This window comes from Lissotriton helveticus, chromosome 3_1 (assembly GCF_964261635.1).
Source record: "Lissotriton helveticus chromosome 3_1, aLisHel1.1, whole genome shotgun sequence".
NCBI lineage: Eukaryota > Metazoa > Chordata > Amphibia > Caudata > Salamandridae > Lissotriton > Lissotriton helveticus.
In genome coordinates, this window is record NC_136061.1 from 1,798,748,961 (window position 1) to 1,798,770,046 (window position 21,086).

The 21,086-nt window shown below is 49.7% G+C and overlaps 1 protein-coding gene across 1 annotated transcript in view; it reads left to right on the forward strand.

Annotated features, from left to right (window-relative positions):
• The window catches only part of LOC144823826 (uromodulin-like), a 242,182-nt gene that overhangs the window by 76,080 nt on the left and 145,016 nt on the right, over positions 1-21,086 (forward strand). Inside the window, exon 4 of the mRNA XM_078682687.1 lies at positions 9,016-9,117. Within this exon, the coding sequence (XP_078538813.1) occupies positions 9,016-9,117 (102 nt within the window). The remainder of the gene's footprint in view (positions 1-9,015; positions 9,118-21,086) is intronic.

Genomic DNA, 21,086 nt, shown 5'->3' on the forward strand with positions numbered 1-21,086 from the left:
CCCGGGGAGGCCGGGGGTGATCGGCACCTGGCGGGAGAGAGCCATCGACACTTCTTACTCCCATTGACCTGCCAAGTGGTCCGTTCACCTCCTGGGTGGATGGTGGTGCCGGGATGTCGGGGCCCGGCCAGGCCCGGGGTTGGGGCCGAGCTGAGGCCACGCGGCCTCGTGGCGCAGTGTCCAAGATGGCGGTTGGCCCGGGCAAGGGTGCTGACGGTGGCCCAGGCCAGGGACACAGGGGATACCGGGGGTAGACGTCCCATGGGGGACGGGTTGCGGGTTGCTTCTGCGGGTAGCACCTGGAGGGCCGGTACCAGGGCCCTGCCATGCGGGGAGGGAGCGAGCCCTTCATGGGGCCTGTCCAACATGTGTCCCCCCCAGCTGAAGGCGGGGAGAGTCACCCATCCTCTTGGGGACTTTCCTCGTCGAGGCGGAAAAAGCGGGACAGGCCGTCCGCGTTGGCGTGGTCTTGACCAGGGAGATGCTCTACAGTGAAGTCCATCCCCTGCAGGGAGATGGACCACCGCAATAGTTTGGGATTCTCCCCCCGCATTTGCATTAGCCATTGCAGGGGCCGATGATCTGTTTGTACCCGGAAGTGGGTTCCGAAGAGGTAAGGTCGGAGCTTCTTGAGGGCCCACACTACGGCGAAGGCCTCCCGCTCAATAGTGCTCCAGCGCTGCTCGCGGGGCAGTAGGCGTCTGCTGATGAAGGCCACTGGTTGGTCGACTCCCTCGGGGTTCAGTTGGGAGAGGACGGCCCCAATACCATGGTCGGAGGCATCGGTCTGAACAATGAACTCGCGGCTGTAGTCGGGGGCCTGGAGCACAGGAGCGGTGCACATGGCGGCCTTCAGCTTCTCGAAGGCCGCTTGACAGTCGGAAGTCCAGTTGACTCTTTTTGGGTGGTTCTTCGACGTGAGTTCCGTGAGGGGCCCCACAATGCTGCCATAGTCCTTCACGAACCGCCGGTAGTATCCGGTGAGCCCCAGAAAGGCTCGGACCTCGGTTTGTGTTTCGGGGGGTTGCCAGGACTGAATGGCAGCTACCTTGAGTTGAAGGGGGGCCACCAGACCGCTCCCCACTTGGTGTCCGAGGTAGGTCACGGACCCCTGGCCGATTTGGCACTTGCTGGCCTTGATTGTTAGGCCGGCCTGTTGGAGGGCCTGCAGGACCTCTCGGAGGTGGTGGAGGTGGTCTGTCCAGTGGCGGCTGTATACCGCGATGTCGTCCAGGTAGGCGGCGCTGAATTCTTCGAGGCCCGCCAATACCTGGTTCACCAGTCTTTGAAAAGTGGCTGGAGCATTTTTCATGCCGAATGGCATCACTCTGAAATGGTAGTGCCCATCCGGGGTGGAGAAAGCGGAACGTTCTTGGGCCCGGGGGGTGAGGCCGATCTGCCAGTAGCCCGCTGTCAGGTCGAAGATGCTTAGGTAGCGGGCTGCCCCCATGCGGTCGACTAGTTCATCTGCTCGGGGGATAGGGTGAGCGTCGGTTCGGGTGACCGCGTTCAGACCCCGATAGTCGATGCAGAATCGGAGCTCAGGTGGGGTGCCCGGGGCCGCGGCCTTGGGGACCAGTACGACCGGGCTGGCCCAGGGACTGTCCGAAGGTTCGATGACTCCGAGGGCGAGCATCTTGGAGACTTCTTCTTGGATGCAGGTGCGTACCCGATCCGGTACTCGGTACGCCCGGTGTCGGACAGGAGGACTGTCCCCAGTGTCCACGTCGTGCAGGCACCAGGAGGTGACTCCGGGTGTGAGAGAAAACAGGTCTGCGAACGGCAGCAGGAGGGCCCGACAATCTTGACGCTGCTCCGGGGTCAGGGCCTCGGAGAGTCGGACCCCGTCCACCGAACCATCTCTTTCACGGGTCCTCAGTAGGTCAGGGAGGGTCTCGGAGTCTCCTTCTGTGCCACTGTCGGTAGCCATCAGCAGGCTGAGCTCTGAGCGCGCGAAGTGTGGTTTGAGTCTGTTGGCGTGGAGAACCCGGAGGGGGTTCCGGGGAGACTCCAGGTCGATGAGATAGGTGACGGGGCTCTTGCGCTCGATCACCTTGAAGGGCCCCGTCCATTTGTCCTGCAGGGCACACGGTTCGATGGGGGACATCACCCATACCTGCTGACCCGGTTCAAACTCGATGGAGGAGGCATGTTGATCGTACCATTTCTTCATGTCCGCTTGACTGGCCTCCAGATTGGCCTTGGCGATCTCCCTGAATCGCCGGGTCTGATTGCGGAGGGTCAGGAGGTACTTGTAGACGTCTGGAGGGGTTTTTAGGGGGGCCATTTCCCATTCTTCCTTCACTAGGCTGAGAGGCCCGCGAACGGGGTGTCCGTACAGGAGTTCGAAGGGGCTGAAGCCGAGGGACTTCTGGGGGACTTCTCGGTAGGCGAAGAGGAGGCACGGTAGTAGCACGTCCCACTGGCGGCGTAGGGGTTCTTCTAGCCCCAAGATCATCCCCTTGAGAGTGCGGTTGAACCGCTCGACCAGTCCGTTTCCCTGGGGGTGATAGGGCGTTGTGAATCGGTAAGTGACCCCGCACTGCTGCCAGAGGGATTTCATATACTTTGAAATAAAGTTCGTACCCCTGTCGCTGACGACTTCCCGGGGGAAGCCCACTCGAGAGAAGATCCCCATTAAGGCTCGACCCACTACTGGGGCTGTTATAGTACGAAGGGGGACCGCCTCAGGATAGCGGGTGGCGTGGTCCACCAGGACCAGGATGAAGCGATGCCCTTGTGCTGTTCGGGGGTCCAGGGGCCCCACAATGTCTATTCCCACCCTCTCGAACGGGGTGGTCACCACGGGGAATGGTTGTAGGGGTGCCTTGAGTTTGCGGCCGCTCTTCCCGCTGGCCTGGCAGGTCGGGCAGGACCGGCAGTGGTTGGAGACGTCATTTCTCATTTTGGGCCAAAAAAAGTGAGTCACCAGGCGGTGGTAGGTCTTGTCTTGCCCCAGGTGCCCAGCCAGGGGGACATCATGGGCCAAGTTCAACAGGAAGTCTCTGAAGTGGAGGGGCACCACCAGCACTCGACCGGCCCCTAGCTTTGCGATTCTCTGCTCGCTGTACAAGAGATCATTGTCCCAATAAACCCAGTGGGCCCCGGGGGTGTCGCCTTGGCCCTGGGCGAGCGCTTGCTGTCGCAGTCCCTCGAGGGAGGGACAGGTCTTTTGCTCCTGCCGGAATTGTTCTTGGGTGGGCCCCCCTTCTTGACGCCACTGAGCCAGGTCGGGAAGTTCGGGGGGCTGTGCGGACCCCTCTGTGGTGGGTTCCGGGTGGTCGGTATGGATGAAGTCTTCTTCTGGAGCGATCGAGGGCGGAGGTGCTGACCATTCCGGTTCTTCTGGTCTCGGGATGGTGCGGGTGGCCATGGACCGGGTGGTCACGCACGCCCAGTCCGGGAGACCCAACATCCCCAGATGCTCTCTTCTTTCAACAGCTGCCCACGGGGAGCTCTCGAGATCGTTCCCCAGGAGGCAGTCCACGGGGGCATCGTCGCGGACAGTTACTTTCAGCATGCCGGACACTCCTCCCCATTCGAAGGGGACGCAGGCCATCCGACACAGGCTCTCCGAGTTGTCTGCCGATCGGACGGGGCAAAGCACGTTTGGCAGGATTTGTTCTGGGGTCACCAGGTGACAACGGACGGCCGTCACACTGGCCCCGGTGTCACGCAGTGCCTCGGCCTTGCGCCCATTTATGCTCACCCATTGGCTGTACTTCCGAGTGTTGGCGGGCAGGGGAGTCCGCGGGACCATGTCTCTTCCTCCTAGGCAGGCCAGGGTCATGGCGGCGGGTTCCCACTCGAACTGCCCCGACTCGTATGCTTCAGAGTCTTCGGAGACCTGTTCTTCTCCTAGGGCGGCGGCCGCCACCTGGCGGGGCCCGGGAACCTGGTTCTTCGGGCAGGTCGGGTCACTGGCATAGTGGCCGACTCGCTGGCATCGATGACACGTAACGTTGGCTCGGAACCCCGGGCGCATCGGGGGGTTTCCCCGGCCTGCTGGGGGCGGGGTGGTGTTAGCGGGAGCGACTGGGGCAGCGTCTCTGCCCCGGCCCTGTCCTCCTCCTCCTCCCCGGGGACGGTGATGACCTTGGTTGGTTCTGTTCTGCTCATTCGGCCCACTCCGGGCCACTCGGGTGCTCTCCCACCGATCCGCCTCGGTGGCGAGCTGCCGTGGTTCAGTCAATTTACTGTCGAGGAGGTGCTGCCTGAGCTCGACGAAACAGTTGTTGGAGAGGTGCTCCCACACAATGAGATTGAAGAGTTGTTCGTAAGTGGTTACGTTGTTACCCTTGATCCATCCCTCGAAGGCCCGGCTGAAATATTTCACGTATTCCAACCAAGTTGTGCCTGGGATCCGGGTGCAGTTGCGGAACCTCTGGCGGTACATTTCGGGCGTAAGCCCATATCGACTGAGGAGGGCGGCCTTCATGTGGTCATAGGACGTCATTTGATGGTCCGGAAGCTGCAGCAGGGCATCACGGCCCTCATTGACGAATCTCCCCCATAACCCGGCTCCCCAGTCACTTCGAGCGACCCGGTGGGCAGTCATGGCGATCTCATAGGCCTTGAACCACTGCTGTATGTCGTCGTTTCGGTGGTATTCTCGGACCACATCCTTGGGGATGTGGACCTTCTGCTCGGTAGTACCCGGGGAGCGCGGTGACTCGGGCACCCCTAGGTTCTTGTTCAGTTTGCGTATTTCTATCTCTGCTAGTTTGCACTCGTGTTCGTAGGCCAGTCTTTTTTCCTCGAGATCCCTCTGTCTCTGTTTTTCCTCTCGCTCTTCTCTGAGCCGTAAGTGTTCTAAGTTTATTTTTTGTTCCGCCAGTTTCAATTCTCCGTCTAATTTGAGCCGTGCCAAGTCTAACTCGTGTAGTCTATTTTTTTCCCGCCCCTGGATCTCTTCTCGGGAGGGGCCTGTTCTCCGTTCTTCCGTCAGGGTGGTGTTGACTTCCGGGGCTTCGGGGTCCCGGGGGGTGGCGGTATTCGTCTCTGTCCAGGCTTCTAGGGCGTTTTTGAAGTCTTCTTTCGTGCTTAGCCCGGTGGTAGCAATGCCTAAGTCCATGCAAAATTGTTTGAGCTCTCGGTGGTTGTATTCTTCCAGCTTTTCCATCTGGAACTTTTCTGCAGATCCGTTCTCTTTGGTCGTCATTGTGGTTTTAGTCGTAGGGTGAGTTACTGTCTGTACGGTACACGTTGGTTCGGATCCCGCCGCTGGCCACCAATGTTAGACGGGGACCTGGAGGGTCGGCCGAGCACAAGGGGAGAGGCCTCCAGTGAGGACCGTCTCCAGCGATCGCACAGACAGGTAACTTCCCCCCCCACAGATGGACACCACACGAAGATCAGATTAATACCTTTTATAGGCAGTTCTTGAAATGAGGCAGTATGATACAAGGAGATCAGGACACTGTGGTCCTCTCAGCTCTAGTCTCTAGTAGGAAAAAGGGGGTAGCGGGACAGTCTTGGTACCCGTAGGTACGGCGGTGGAACGGTGATAGCTCACAATCCTCGAGCTCGGTGTTCGGACGGGTCGGACCGCGGCAGCGCCAGCAGGTCCCGAAGAGGTCATAGGTGGCAACGGGCCGCGGCAGCGCCAGCAGGTCCCAACGAGGATGAATGTTACAACGGGCCGCGGCAGCGCCAGCAGGTCCCACGAAGATGGAAGGTACAACGGGCCGCGGCAGCGCCAGCAGGTCCCACGAAGATGGAGGTTACAACGGGCCGCGGCAGCGCCAGCAGGTCCCACGAAGATGAAGGTTGCAGAAGGCCGCGGCAGCGCCAGCAGGCAGGACAATAGTTCACAAGGCAGGGCTGCGGCAGCGCCAGCAGTCCGTCAAGGATGAGTTCGTCGCGGGGTCTCTCGACTCCAGGATACAACTGCCTTCCTGTTCTGGGGCTGCCTCAGTTATAGGTCTGGCGCTCTTTGATGTCCGGACCCTCGCTCTTGGAGGTCGGGAGGTCCGGGATGAGGGAGTCCAGACACCCAGCAGGGGGGTGGAGCCGGCACCCGGGGAGGCCGGGGGTGATCGGCACCTGGCGGGAGAGAGCCATCGACACTTCTTACTCCCATTGACCTGCCAAGTGGTCCGTTCACCTCCTGGGTGGATGGTGGTGCCGGGATGTCGGGGCCCGGCCAGGCCCGGGGTTGGGGCCGAGCTGAGGCCACGCGGCCTCGTGGCGCAGTGTCCAAGATGGCGGTTGGCCCGGGCAAGGGTGCTGACGGTGGCCCAGGCCAGGGACACAGGGGATACCGGGGGTAGACGTCCCATGGGGGACGGGTTGCGGGTTGCTTCTGCGGGTAGCACCTGGAGGGCCGATACCAGGGCCCTGCCATGCGGGGAGGGAGCGAGCCCTTCATGGGGCCTGTCCAACAGGCACTATATTATGAATAATTATTCAATGGAATTACATGTAATAAAATTGTGCAACTTTTTACAAAACCTATTTTTTTCGAATTTATGCTTCATTTTTAATATTGTATTGTATTGTGAGGTTGTTATCACTTTAGTTTTTTTGAGTTATGAGGGGGTTATACAATAAGTGTTTTCAAAAACTGAATATTGGGACGTTCTGAAGCTTCTGTCAATCAATCCTCCTTGTCCCCGATTGCATTAATTAGGAGACCTCCCTTCTTTTTGATATTTGAGCTTTTATTCAAGCCTTCTTTTCTGGGAATAACTCTAGATGTGAAGCATGTCTAATAGTTTCACTATTAGCACACTCAATGTATTTGCTTTTTTTTACTGTGCCATCTAGTTCTTTAACTTTTCCTGCTGCGCTACAAGTATTCACCCTGTTGCGCCACAAGGATTATTCAACCTGCTGACAACCTGCAATTTGCTTGGACATTTATTCTCCTTCATTGTTTATTTATTCATTTATTTAGCTCTCTATTTATTTTTCTTGCAATGTCCTGCGCAATCTATGTTCACATGACTGCAAGTTTCACTTACATGCTGTTGTTTTCCTGGGGAACCTTTCTTTACGTAATATTATTGCTCTGGTAGTTTCTACCCTCTGCCTTTGCTTCTTATTGTATTGTACTGTGTGGTGCCTGCCCACACATTTCCTGTGTTTGGAGTAGCTTTCCAGTTCCCATTAGTACTGTGCGGTTATTTTCACACCTCCACTTGCAAAGTTTTGCTGTACGTTGTGCTGTGTGGCGTGCTCCACACTTAGTTTTACATTTCCTGCATTTTACATTATTTCAAGTGGAATTTTACATCATACCTTGTGTTTTTACTGTATGATATTTTACATCATACCTTGTGTTACTGTGATATTTTACGTCACACTAGTTTTACGTTTCTGTATGGCATTGTACTGTGTGGTTTTTCCAACACCTATTTTTGTTTTTGCATTTACATATTGCAATGTACCGTGTGGCATTTTCTGCCATACCTAGGATTTGCTGTCTTTCTGGGGACTTTTCTCCATACTCTTGCTAGAGTTAAAATCAACTATCCTTTTGCTTGTTCTATCTATAGTTGTCTTCCACCTTTTTACTGATCTTTTGCTTCTAATTTGTGTTCTCTCCTTCACCTTTTTGCTTATGCCCTTGTATATATTTGTGTTTGCCTGGCCAGCTTTCATATCTTTGTACTTGGGTTTGTTTTGTTATTATTGTGAGGAAGGATGTGGGTTTGTCTTTCTGTGAGAATGGGTGTTGGTGCATTAGTCATTGTTTTCTTTAATCTTTTCTTGTTTGTGTTTCCTACTTTTCCACCTTTCATTTCCATGCTTTCTTCTATTGTATTTTCTTCTCTATTTTCTTGCATATTTTCTGATGTATTTAATACTTCCTTCTTTTCCTTTGTAAAGGAAGGAGATATGTGGTACCCTGCTGCTGAGCCATAATGATTGCGTGAGAGAATGTTGGGATGTGGAATGTAGGAGTGCCTGAGTCAGTTGGTGTATGGGCTCCTGGGGGGCTTTTATTCTTCTTTTCCATGTAATCTGCTAATCAATAAATCTTCATGGAAAATTACTTGGACTCCACTTTTTTCAGTATACTACAGGGGCGTCACAAGTCGCCGATTATAAAGCAATTCGAGACGTGTTTATACAGGGATTGCAGAATCCCATGTATTATAGTGGTTGCTTGTGTTTGGTAAGTGGAGCTCGCAGACTAGCCCTATTTGGGTACATGCCATTTGGGGCAAAATGGTGTGGGTTTGGGTCTGGCTTGCAGTATGTCTGTGAGTTAATGTAAACTGTAGGGTCTTTTAGGAGTCAACAGTTTACATTTAACTAAGCAAAGTTGGGTTGGTGTTTTAGTGCGCTGTTTCATATAATATATTTTGTGCGTGGATTGGGGTGTTTTGTTTTGTGTTTAATGAGCTCAAACTATAGGGGGCCTCAAACCTACTTCCGAATTATGGTCAATATTGTTTCTAATGTTTCCTTTTGGACATTGTGTGCTTCATTGTGGAAGGTTTTTAGCACAACCCCCTCCAATTACACGTGGCATCTCCCAGCGACATATGTCTGTGTGCAGGCACGAAGAATTTAATTGATGTCCTATTTCAGGCACTACAACTTGTTAATGTCGATAAATTCATCTGCGAATGCCAGTGACAAAATAAAACTACAAACCGAAAAAAAATTCACACTGATAACAAAAGCGCTACTTTATGGACGCGCCTTGCCCATTGCTTTATTAGAACATGCCTATAAGAGAAGGTTAGAAGTAATTAAAGATTATCTTGTGAATATTTGTTGAGGCTTCTTAACGTGTTGCTTAATGGTTAATTGACTAGAAGGCCGTAAAGTGAGATGACAGTATTTCATTACACAAACGCGAGGCTGTCTTATCAAGCCATGTGTTGGCGCGAAGACTAAAAGAGAATTCCTTACAAGTTTGTATAATACAAGTGAGGGTGGGGAAATGCGCAAAATAACACTTAAAAGCTGTTTTGGTGCTTTTTTAGTGCTGACATTAAAATTCCTTAATAATTCCGGAGTGTGCCCAGTTTTCACATCTATTGTTTTCTTTTATTCCAGAGGAGCTGAACTGTGAACCTGCGTGTGCTGATGATGAGGTGTGCACTAGCAATGCAGGGATTGCGGTGTGCACATGCAATGAAACCACATATCTACATGCGAGTAAGTTTCATTTTCTCTCACTCTGCATTTCTTCTTTGAGTATAGTGTTTTAATAAAATCATTTTAAAATGATAGTTTGTTTGCAATGTCAAAACTGAATAAGGCATTCTAACACTATAACTCTACGATGTCCAAAACTGTTCAAACCAGAAACATTTTCCCAATGTGCATTCAAATTACATCTGAAGACACTTAAAGGCCTGACGAGAGACAGCTTTAGCTCTCTGTCGACGCAACAATTCTCACCACTACACAGCTCATAACATGCACATATGCTTACAGTAAGTGAATTTTCGTCAGCCCAGGGACATCTTAAGGATTTGGGGGGCCCTGGGCCAAGCATATTTTGGGGGCCCCTGTTCAAAACAGCTTTGAATTTATGATTCAATTCGAGCCCCTGTTTCCCATGCAGTTTCCGCTTCTCCAGCTGCCTTAGCAATCCAGTTTGCATCATAGGCATTATCCTATATATTATATTCCTGATGCAAACAGACGCGCGCAGCTGACAGCAGTAGGATTTTGTGTATCCTGCTACTAGGTTTTAAATACTTTTAAAATTGTATATGTGTGGCTGAATTACTCTGTGCTTTTTAACAATTTCTCTTACCTACGCGCACTTGCACTTTACTTGCTTCTGCTTGTCTTCACCTCCTTAGCTGCTTTGATTCGCTTCTCGCTTTTCCTCCAGTCCTTGTCTGCCGAGGCTTATATGCCGATTGTGCAGAGGGCTGGGGCTACTATTGGGCCCCTCACTTCCGCCCACACAGTTTCTGCTTTCTCAGCTGCATTAGAGATCCAGTTTGAATCATAGGTATTAGGCTATATATTCTCGATGCAAACGGATGTGCGCAGCAGCATGCCACTGGCAAGCCTGTCTGCGCCTGTCAGGTCCTGGAGGTGCTGGGCGCACGCCATGTTGCCCAGTTTCCCTCCGGTGAGTTTATTCCACTATATTAAAATAGGGAAAAACTGCTTAGCCTTAGGCGGCTACCATTATGTCAGTGTACAGCGGCTGATCCGAGCTTGGAGGTAGACTTTCGATGCAATAAGTGCAACTGGTCTCTCCTCCAGCCCAGGAAACTTGCACCCAAGATCCTCCCACGCAACAATAGGTGTAAAAACAATCCGAAAACAGAGGACATAAAGGCCACCCTTTTAAATTGTCACTCTATGCAAAAGCATGAACCACACATGTATTACCTACTTTTAGACAAACAGTCTGATCTTAAATTTCTCACTGAGACCTGGCTGTTTGCAGCCCCCAACCCTACTATCATCTCGGCCATCCCTACGGCTTATAAAATCCTTAGGAGGGACCGAATAGCATAGCTGTTTTTCTGATTTACAGACCTCCCGGTGCAATTGGAAATTGTATTACTATGCCTAATACAGCCACCACCTCCCTGGCCTTAAAATTCAACAACTGCCTTATTCTGGGAGATTTCAAAATACATATGGACAATGACAAAGACCCTCCAACAATTTTCTTGTTGAAGATGCTGCCATCCATTTCCTCGGCCACCCATGAGAAAGGCCGTACCCTAGACCAAATCTTTCAGAGCTTTGACATATCAGTAAGCCTACCTCTTCCCATTACCTGGTCTGACTACCTCCTATTAAAATTTGTAATTCCCAACTCTACCACAGCCCCTTGGGCTAACGCAGGGCAAAAGTACCTAATTACAGAGCATTCTACAAAATATCCATCCCGATGTTAGAAGACGCCCTCAGTCGTTCCTCACGGGAGCTTTCTGGATCTCCCGTCTCATATGCCCTCTCAATAGATTCATGGCTCCGAACGAACATTGGTGCAGCGGTACTGGTTGTTTCCCGCTCATCAAAGAGGTTGGCCCCACCAGCTCCATGGTTTAACGATTCCCTCAGATCTAGCAAAAGAAATTGTAGAAAAATGGAACGGAAATGGCGTACATCCTATCTACCTGAGGAGAGGAAGGTGTATAAAGACACTTTAAAAACTCATTACATTCTTGTGAAGGCAGCCAAGAAAAAAGTCTTTCAAACCAAGATAGAAAATGCCCAAAATAAGAGTAAGGAAATCTTTAGTATGTTTAAATCCTTAATCGCCCTGAAAGCTGGCACAAAGGAAGGACCATGCACGAATGAATGCTCTAAGCAAATAGCTACATTCGTCCACTAAAAGATCTCTGTGATCCAACAAGCCTTCACTAACATCTCAGAGGAAGAACATGACCTTCTACCTTAGTTCTAACAGCAAATTTCACCTCATGGCCTCCATTTTTACTAGCTTTCCCTGAGTTTCTGTTTGAAGAGTCACTGACCCTTCTCCAAAGCATTAAGTATGGCTCTCCTACCGACCCATGTCCAGGGAATATCCTGAACCTATTAAGCTCCCACCATAAACCCCACAGTAAACCAGCTCTTTAATGCTTCCCTCTCCTCAGGCAACATGCCAAAATTATGGAAGAATGCTAAGAGTCACCCACTGATAAAAAAGGCTAACACCAAACCGACAGACCCTGCCAACTACAGGCCAATCTCCAAAGTATTAGAAAAGCATGTAAACAAGGCCCTCCAAAAACAGATTGAAGATGGGAAGCTCCTTCTTGAGTCCCAATCCGGTTTTAGGGCTAACTACAGTACGGCATCCGCTCTGCTGGAAGTGACTGAATTTCTCAAGGGTAAGCAGGACCAGGGAGGCAAGGCGGTTCTGATACTGCTCGATCTGTAGGCGGCCTTCGCTACGGTCCCACATGAGAGGCTCTTGAAGAGACTTCCTAACAACGGACTGGGGGGGATGGCCGCCTTAACATGGATGTCATCCTTCTTGGCAAATAGATCTCAGGACATCTGGCTCCCCCCTTTCTCATCCCCGGTTCCGGCCATGAATGTAGGTGTCCCTCAGGGCTCCAGTCTCAGTCCTACCCTTTTTAATACATATCAATCCTCCCTTGAATTTCTGGTAGAGGAAGAGGGAGCCTAAATTGTTTCCCATGCTGCTGACACTCAGCTTATTTTTACATGTGAAAAAGACAGGGCATTGATTAGGTCTTGCCTCACAAAGGTTTTTTAACTGGCTTAAGATCAATCAGCTGAAGTGCAATCCTGACAAAACTGAAATTGTTTTCTTTGCTAATCCATAAACGCCAGACTAGAGCTCCTGGTGGCCAAAAGATCTGACACCCCCACCCGCAGAAAAGGAGTAAGTAAAAAACATAGGAATTGTCATAAACAAGACACTCTCCATGCGCTTTCAAATCCAAAATGTAACTGCTGCTTGCTTTGGCATACTCCGGATGCTAAAGACATTTCTGCCACTGTTACCGCTTGAGAGCAGAAAGATCGTGGTGCTGGCTCTGGTGACATAAAAGCATTACTTTTTTAACAGCTTGTACCTCGGTCTTTCCAAATCCCTTATCCAGCGCCTACAAGTGGTACAAAGCGCAGCGGCCAGAGCCATCCTGAGACCTATACCAAGATCTAGTATGACCCCTATTCTTAAGTCTCTACACTGGCTCTGCATGAAATAACAGATCGATTTCAAAGCGATGACCATCTTCTTTAACCCCTACCGCGCTACTGCGTTTTCCCGCTGTGCCCTGAAAAAAAAAGGCTTGTTTATGACAAAGCCAGCTCGTCATCCGCGTAGCGCGGGTAACGCCCATGACGAGCTGGCTTTGTCATCAGCGCCGAAGGGGTTAAAGCTTTCCACGACTTAGGAGCCAGCTACCTAAATAAGCAAGTTAATCACTACACAACATCTATACCCCTAAGATCTTCCAATGCCAACCTGGCCATCGTGCCTAAAACTGGAGGCAGATCCCTCGGCTTTCTAGGTGCAAAATTGTGGAATAGACTCCCTGAGTCTCAGAGACTAACCACAGACCTACTCTCTTTCAGGAAGAACTTAAAAACCTGGCTTTGTAATAACTGATGAGTCTTATACGTAATAATAATAATAATAATCTTTATTTAGATATAATTTCCTCCCGGTGTCACGCGCCAGGACACTGCGCGCTTTATTAAATACACTATTTCATTTCATTAGGTCCCTGACAGTGCAAAGGAACACTCGCCCAACTTCTAAAGGCCTTATTTATGAGGCCTTGCTTCACTTTTATTCCACCGGTGTGTCACTTTTTGTGACGCACCAGCAGCGTAAACAATGTGCTATGTGCGCCCTATTTACAAAGTGACACATCTAGACAGATGCGTCACTTTGTAAACTCCTGCACCACATTATACCTGCGCCAGATATAATGTATGCAGGGTGGGTGTTCCCCGCAAAAAGCCTCGTAGAAGTGGCGCATTGAAATCTATGAGAACTCAGTGCGCCACTTCTAGGATGCCATTGCGTCAATATCTTACACCTGCCTCACAGCAGGCATAAGACTGATGTAGGCCCTTTCACATGGGTCGCTGGAGTTGCGTCTATTTTCAGACACCCCAGCAATGCATCACATTTGCGCCTACAGATAAGTCAGAAATACTGACGTATATGTAACTCCTTGCGACATGATGCGTCATTCAGTAAATATGACGCATCCATCATGTTGCAAGGAGGGCGCACTAAGAAGTGATGCATCCCTGTTTTCACACAGCGATGCATCAATTCTCATAAGTAAGGCCCTAAATGTGTATACATCTAAAATTCAGGGATAGTTATGTGTGTTTTCAATATTGTAACACAGCAGCAGCTCACCAATTTTACGGCAAATAATCTCTGTGACACCCTCCCATTTCTTATATGTTAGGCCTTGTTTGATCTAAAAGAAACTTTTTTTATTTATATTGTATGAAACATAAACACAACATTGCTCTGCAAAATGGCTGCACTAGACTCTCACACATTAGGTACATAAAAAATCAATTAAAGGAAAACAGTATTTAAAACAATCTGTTTAAGAAATAATCAAGGTCATTAGGGCAAAACTCTGGAGAATTAAGCTGACTCTGTCTGGGGCCCCCTGAAAGGCTGGGGCCCTTGGCCAGAGCCCACTTTGCCCATGCATTAAAACGTCTCTGGATCAGCCCTCTTCAACCGTTCGTTTGGACGAACTCAATCAAGCCTTGGTTACTGGCTGTCCTGTGCATCGCCTTTTGGGACCAGCCCAGGCATAGCGCGGATGTTTATTTACACAAGGCAGGGGAATATTTACAAGAGCTTTATCTCCGCTTTTTTGGCTTAAAAAGCCCAAAAATCAGAGATAAAACTATCGCCCCATTTACAAGAGGGTACTAACATGCTTAAGTGCATGTTAGCACCCTTTTTCCCAACGCCTCCCTTTGCATCTCTAATGAGATGCAAAGTGGGTGTCACTGGGCGTACCCCGGATGGACTACTTTGCAAATATCGCTGATGTTCACATCGCGATATTTACAAGGCTGCCTCAGCATTTTAGCACACGTTAGCTTTTGGAGAAAACCACTGTTTTCTCTAAAAACTAACATCTGTTAAAATGCAGACTTACCTATCCCTAACATTGGGGTGGATTATGCTGATACGACCCTGTGTAGAGTTTTCTTTCACTTAATTGAGTTTTTCGTGTCAGAGCGTGTATTAGGGCTTAGCAGACAAGCTGAGAGTAGAGTTTTCGGCTCATCTGTTGTGACATTTTTACTTTAAATATCCAATTTCTCATCAATTCTGTCGGAATATTTTCGTGTCGCAATCAATCTTATTGTGCCTTTGCTATCTATTGCCTTTCTGGTATGCGTTGTATGGCGAACATGTACATTCTTGGTTAACGGCAACCTTTTGCTGGGGAAAGTTTTCACTGGGCATATGTAAGTATGTGATCGGTTTGGTTATAGGACATCTCACCGCAGGTGAGTTTCCTGTGGTGAGTACTCGGCTCCATTGGACCATCTCCTTCCCTATGCATTATACCTTTTTTGTCTTTGCAATGCCCTTCTCTGCAATGGTTTCTTAAAAATCAATTCACAAAGGGAGGCATCTATTTGAAGTTTGCGGATGTGGTCCCTAATCTGGAAGTAAAGCAGCATTTAAGGTCCGTATCCGCCTATTGTGTTTTTATGTGGAGTTCCCCATAGCCTCCCTATAATTTATTGTTCTCCTTTAGTGGTATTATACAACAACGCACCCCTCTTCACCCTCTTCTTTAAAAAATAAAAAAAGTCTACACCCCCTCCCACTGCACTATAATATCGTGAAAGTGAAGTGCAGATAGGGTTATGGTCTGGATAGCCCAACCCAGAAACTACACTTACACCAATTCTGTTTGTGAAAAAGGACTCTTTTAATGAACATGTGCGCATCATGGGTAATCAAACTTTTGCCCATGCCATACATGCTACCACCAATACCTCACTAGACATTAACCAAACCTAACAAGAACAGACCCCTCCCCTAACACCAACCCCTCAACAATTATGTGTTTAAACACCCCATCACTCCTCTCCAACCTTTCCATCGGGCATTAGGCAACATGCTAAGATATAATTCAGCTTTCTCAGTTCTTAACTCTCAGTAACTCAACTTTCCCCCTCCTTTCTCCCCTCAGAATGCTTCTCCAGACCATGAGTTTAACCAAACTTAATTATGTGCTGCTTACTCTCCAAAACTGCATATTTAAATAATGCAGCTCTCCATCAGCAATAAACCCTACTGTACCCCCAAATTGAACTACTCACCTGTGTACTACACGCCATACCTACACCAAAGCACTCTCCAAACTCCTTTATAAGGGTGGAGGAAAAAAACTATCTGTCACTGGGGTAGACCGCATGCCCTATTTTATGGCTCAAAGAGGATGACACCTACTGGTCTATGGCTTTTCCCCCTGCTGGTCTCGCCCCCTACCCCTCCCAACTAGTCGACCCCATAGTTGTCCCTGGATCGAACCACCTGCCCAAAAGGCCCACAAATTACCATGATTGCTTGTCCTAGTCTTCTGCAAGCCTACCTCTAAATTCCTCATCATACCACATCCAAAACCATGTCCAAAAAAGTAGTCTGAGCTTTGCAAATTATGTCAATGTGTTTAAACAATGCCTCGCATTGCTCCAGATATGTTTCACAGTTGATACTGGCATTGATTACAAATTCCACCATCCAATTTTCTCTAGCTGCAGGCACCCTAGAGCATCTAGGCATCTCAAATCCCTCTTCATTCAACACTTTTTTCATACTCACTGCCCTATGTAGCAATTTAAACACCTCCACATATTCTCCTTTCCAGATTTATTCCCTAATAATGGTCATTAAATGCACCCCTTAAGGTTTGAAAACCCCAAATAAGGCAATATCTTATGTGTCATGTCTAATCTCTTTACTCTCCTTTTTGCCTGCACTCTTGCAGTATCCCTGGTTTTTCCCTAATGATGTTCTCTTTTGTGCGCTTCATTGCTTGGCCCTGCCTCCTCCTTGCCAATGCCTTAGCACACCTCGTATTTACCTTTCTCCATCCTTACTTCTCTCTCGCCCCTATGTCACCACCTCCAACCCAGTTGACCTATTTGCAGCTCAGATTACCAAGCAGCATATTGGAACTCAACCTCATAGCCGGCCTTAAGATTAAGGCACACACTGAAACGTGACATACTAGTACTGGCCAGTCGTACTCTGTCATTGAAACTCAACACCAAACTTGTTTCCCTTTGTCTGTGTTTTAATGGATCACAGAGGGCGTGCCTGCCCTCTGTCATCCATTGTGCTGCTCCAGCCCTTGCCAGCATGCCCTCTGTGGTCAGCTTGCTATCATTACTCCTGACCCCAACCCCCTGCATTCTATTCTCCATGTTCATGCCCTCTCCTCCCCTCCAAGGTCCAATGTGCTGACCCTGCCCATTCAGGCCTGCTTGCCATAGTCAGACTGCTGCCCCCTTATACCTGTCCTCCATTCAGCATCTGTGTGCCCCTACACCCTCCCATCAGCCCTCTGTGGACAACTAACCCAGCCCACGCCAGCTTACCAATTGTGAGCAGGTTACTGCCCCTGCCCTTCAGTCTGTGTGCCCCTGCCCCCTCCTTCCTTTCATGGTATGTTGTGCTGCCCCTGCAGACCTTTCCTCCATGATCTGTTTGCTGCGCCTGCCTCATACTCCCTGCCCTCCATTGTCCAAGTTGTGTCCCTTGGCCTTCCCTCTTGCACCATGCAGCCTTTTGTGCTTCCACTGCCCTTCTCACTTGTCTTCCATTCTTAGCTTACTGTTCTTACCCTCCTGCTCGCTTTCCTCTGCTATCTGAGTCCATGCCCCTTGCCCTCCCTCCTGCATGGGCAATGTGCTGCCACTGCCCCTCCCGCTTTTTCTCTGTGGCCAGCTTGCTGCCCCTGCCCTGCTCCACCCTGTCCCCTCTTGTCTGTGTGCGTAGCCGTGCCCCCACCCTCCTGCCCTCCTTGGTCCATTTTAGTTGCCAGTATCCCACCTGGCTGCCTTGCAGAGTCTGTTGTGCTCCTTCTGTTCCTCCCACCTACCCAGCATGGTCACCTTAATGCCCCTGTCCCTGCCTCATCCCTGCTTTGCACTGTTCAATTCATGTCCCTATCCCTTCACTCCTGTCTTCCATGGTCCACCATGCAACCACTGCCCCCGCTGCCTGACCTGCATGGTCTGTGGTGTTTCCACTGCCCACCCTGCATGATCAGATTGCAGCCTATCCCATTTCCCCTCCCCTCAGTTGTCTGTGTTCAGCCTCTATGCCCTCCCTTCTGCCCACCATGGTCTTTAGTGCATACCCCTGCCCCCTCATCTTGAGCACTGTGGTTTGTTGTTCTGTCATAATCCTCCTGCCTGCTATACATGCTCCATTGTGCTGCCACTCTGAATTGCCCTACATGGTAAGTTTGCCGTCCCTGCCTCTGACCACCTTCCACCTTCTCTCTGTCTATCTGTGTGCCTCTGCCCCATCTCACCTACTCCCCATGGTCCATAGAGCTGCCACTGCGCCTCTTGCCTATCCTGAGTGGTCTGTTCTGCTTCTACTTCTGGCTGTTCTGTGTGATCAGCTTGTTGCACCTGTTCCTTCCTCCTTGCCCTCCATTGTCTGAGTCCATGGTCTTTCCATCTCCCACCTGCCCTCCATGGCCTGTTGTGTTGCCACTGCCCCTCCCTCCTGCCCTTCATGGTCCAATGCACTGCCACTCCCTCTTCCACTTGCACTTTCCCTGCATGGTCCATTGTGCTGCTGTTGCCACTCCCAATTGGCCTGCTTTGTCAGCTTCACGCCCCTGCCCCCCCCGGCTTCCTCTCCATTGTCCAGGTCTGTGTCCCAATCCCTTTCCTCCTGCACTCCATGGTCCATTGGCATGCCCCCCTTCCTACCCCCGTTGTGCTGCCACTGCTCCCATTCTGCCCTTGCCTCCCTCCCCCAGCCCTCCATTATCTGTGTGCATGTTCTGGCCTCTCCCTCCTGCTCTCTGTGATCTGTGTGCTGCCACAAATTCCACCCACCTGCCCTGCTTAGTTAGCTTTGCTGCCCCTGACCCTGCCCCCTGTTGTGCATGCTCCTGTCCCTTCCCTCTTGCCTTCCATTGTCTGGCGTTCTACCACTGCCCTGCTATAGGAAGGTAGGATTCTTATAGCATGGTTACCCCCACTCTTTACCTGGTGCTAAACAGGACCCCAGCCACTGTGCTTCCTCCCTAAGTTTGACTATTGTAAGTACGTTTGTACTTTCCTAATTGGCTACTGGTGTCCCCTTCTAAGTTCCCAGTATATGGTACTAAGGTACCCAGGGCATAGGTACACCAGGGGTCTCCCTTGGACTGCAGCATGTACGGTACGCGAATTCACGAAAAAGCGAATTCGCATTCCGCATAATCCGCGAATTCGTGCGAATTTGCGGATTTTTTTTTGCGTGTTTGCGGGGTTTTTTGCGTATTTGCGGGCCGCTTGCACCGCACCGACCGCGAAGTTACCCTGCGGCCGTACATGGGCGTGGCCATCTTGTGCGCATTGCGTATTTCCATTTCCGAGCGCTATTTACAAGCTCGCATTGTCCGCGGGGCGCTATTACGTGTTCGCGTGCGTTTTTGCGTGCTCGCAGGGGAAATATCGCGCAAACTTACCCACGCGGTCCTCAATGGGTGTGGCCATCTTGTTTTTCATTCATTGCTATGGTCCTGGGCATGCTTCTTCAATCCTCCCCTAATCTTTGCAATCCTTTGTTTCTTTGAACTTTTTTGGGATCTTTTTTACTCATTATCTATCCCTCTTTTTTTCTACATCTATATTTTGTGGGGTTTTTCTACTTTTGGTTACTTTAAAGCTACTTTTTTAAACTCTTTTCTTTTCTTTAGTTTTTCCCTATTCTTTCCTATTTTTTTTTTCAGCTGTCCAGGACCATGGCAAAGGGAGCCGGGAAGAGCAAGGGGAGGGGTCCCGCACCCCGTACCCGGCTCCCTTGCGGGCAATTGAGGGGGGATGATGTAGTGGCCTGGGACTTTTTCAGCGCGGTGGAGGTGGCCGCACTTATATTTTATCTTCTGCGCCACCTCCCGAAGACCGTGGCAGCAGGGGGCAGGCCCGGTCAAGGGTATGGCCTCCGGATGCGTCACCAGCTGTGGAATAAGGTGTGCCAGGGCGTGCGTAGGGAGTCGGGGGTCCGGCGCACCTATGACCAAGCGAGGCACCGGTGGGTTGACCTCCTCGACAGGGAGCAGGACCTGCTCGACCTGCTAGGTGTGGAAATCCCTGGCCTTGGTGAGTAGCTATTTAATAACTACTTTATTTTCTTCTGCTCTGTGTTATATTGCTAATATATTTTTTCCAGAAGAGCAAGAATGCTGCTGATTCGATTACATTGCAGGTAAAATAATGTTTAAATAGCTTCTGCGATTGCAGGTGCTCGCCTCCTCTTTGGCGTTGCTACTATGCTTACTTGTTTGCAACTTTGTGCTAATTTCTCATTTGGCCTGAATATGTATGAGTGCAGTACTTTACAGAACTGCGTAATGCTAGAGAGACTAGAGACTCAAGTCTAGTCCTTCCTTTGTACTCCTGCTGCCACTAAGAAGAAGAGATAGTGGTGGATTGATAGGTTGAGTATATTATGACTTAATATTAGTAGTAGGAAATTTTTTAGTGGTCTGCAATCATGATGACGGACTGTGTCTGTCACGTCGCGTGCTGCTGAGTGCTGGCAGTCGTAGTAGAACCTTTTTGTTGTTGGTTTAGTTAGTGATTTACATAACTTTCCAAGTAGACGGTCTTCGAATCCAGCAATACTGTACTAGTATCCTCCTAGTTGACCAGATCAGATAGGTCAATACATGTAGTGCAATTGTTGGTAATTTGTTTCCCCAAGATAATTTTAGATTGTGGTCAAGGAAATCAAATATTTAAAAAAAAAACAATCATCCATGTTTGTGTTTATTTCATGTTCACATTCAGCACCTCCCAGGAGCAAGAAGAGTACACCCCAGACTCCGGCGGAAGAAAGTGGGCAGGAACGGTCCTCTGCAGCCTCTTCTGCTGGCCCCAATATGTTGTTCTGTTGTTAATATAATTATACTTCCCTAACTTTTACAGCTCCTATTCATTCCAAACTGTTTCCTTATTCTATTTTTTACAAAATAGTCTTTGATCTTCTGGTAGACTGTTTCTAAATTCTTATCCTGCCTCTCTACCATCACTCTCTGTGCTACTACTATTTACTATTATTATGAGTCGGTCTGAGTAGGTAGCTAAGCTTGCCCAGTCGGCAAACAGTGTTAAACAAAACTCTGATCCAGCAATTGCTCTAGAGGCACTGAGTGCAGTCCTCTGGGTTGCCCTTGCTGTGTATTCCAGTCTTCTTAATGTTAATGCTTTGACAATTTCCAACAACAAAATGTCAATGTCAACCAAGAATAAGCTAGTAGTTGGCTTTTTGATTTGATAGTAGCACATATAATACCGCTAGTGTTTCAGGGACTCTTCTGCACATACAGAAGTATGGACAAGAGAAATAGGTCATTGTTGATGATAGGTGCAGCTCGACTTTCCACATACCTCAGTCAGAAGTAACTGTGCGGGACACGGGAGCC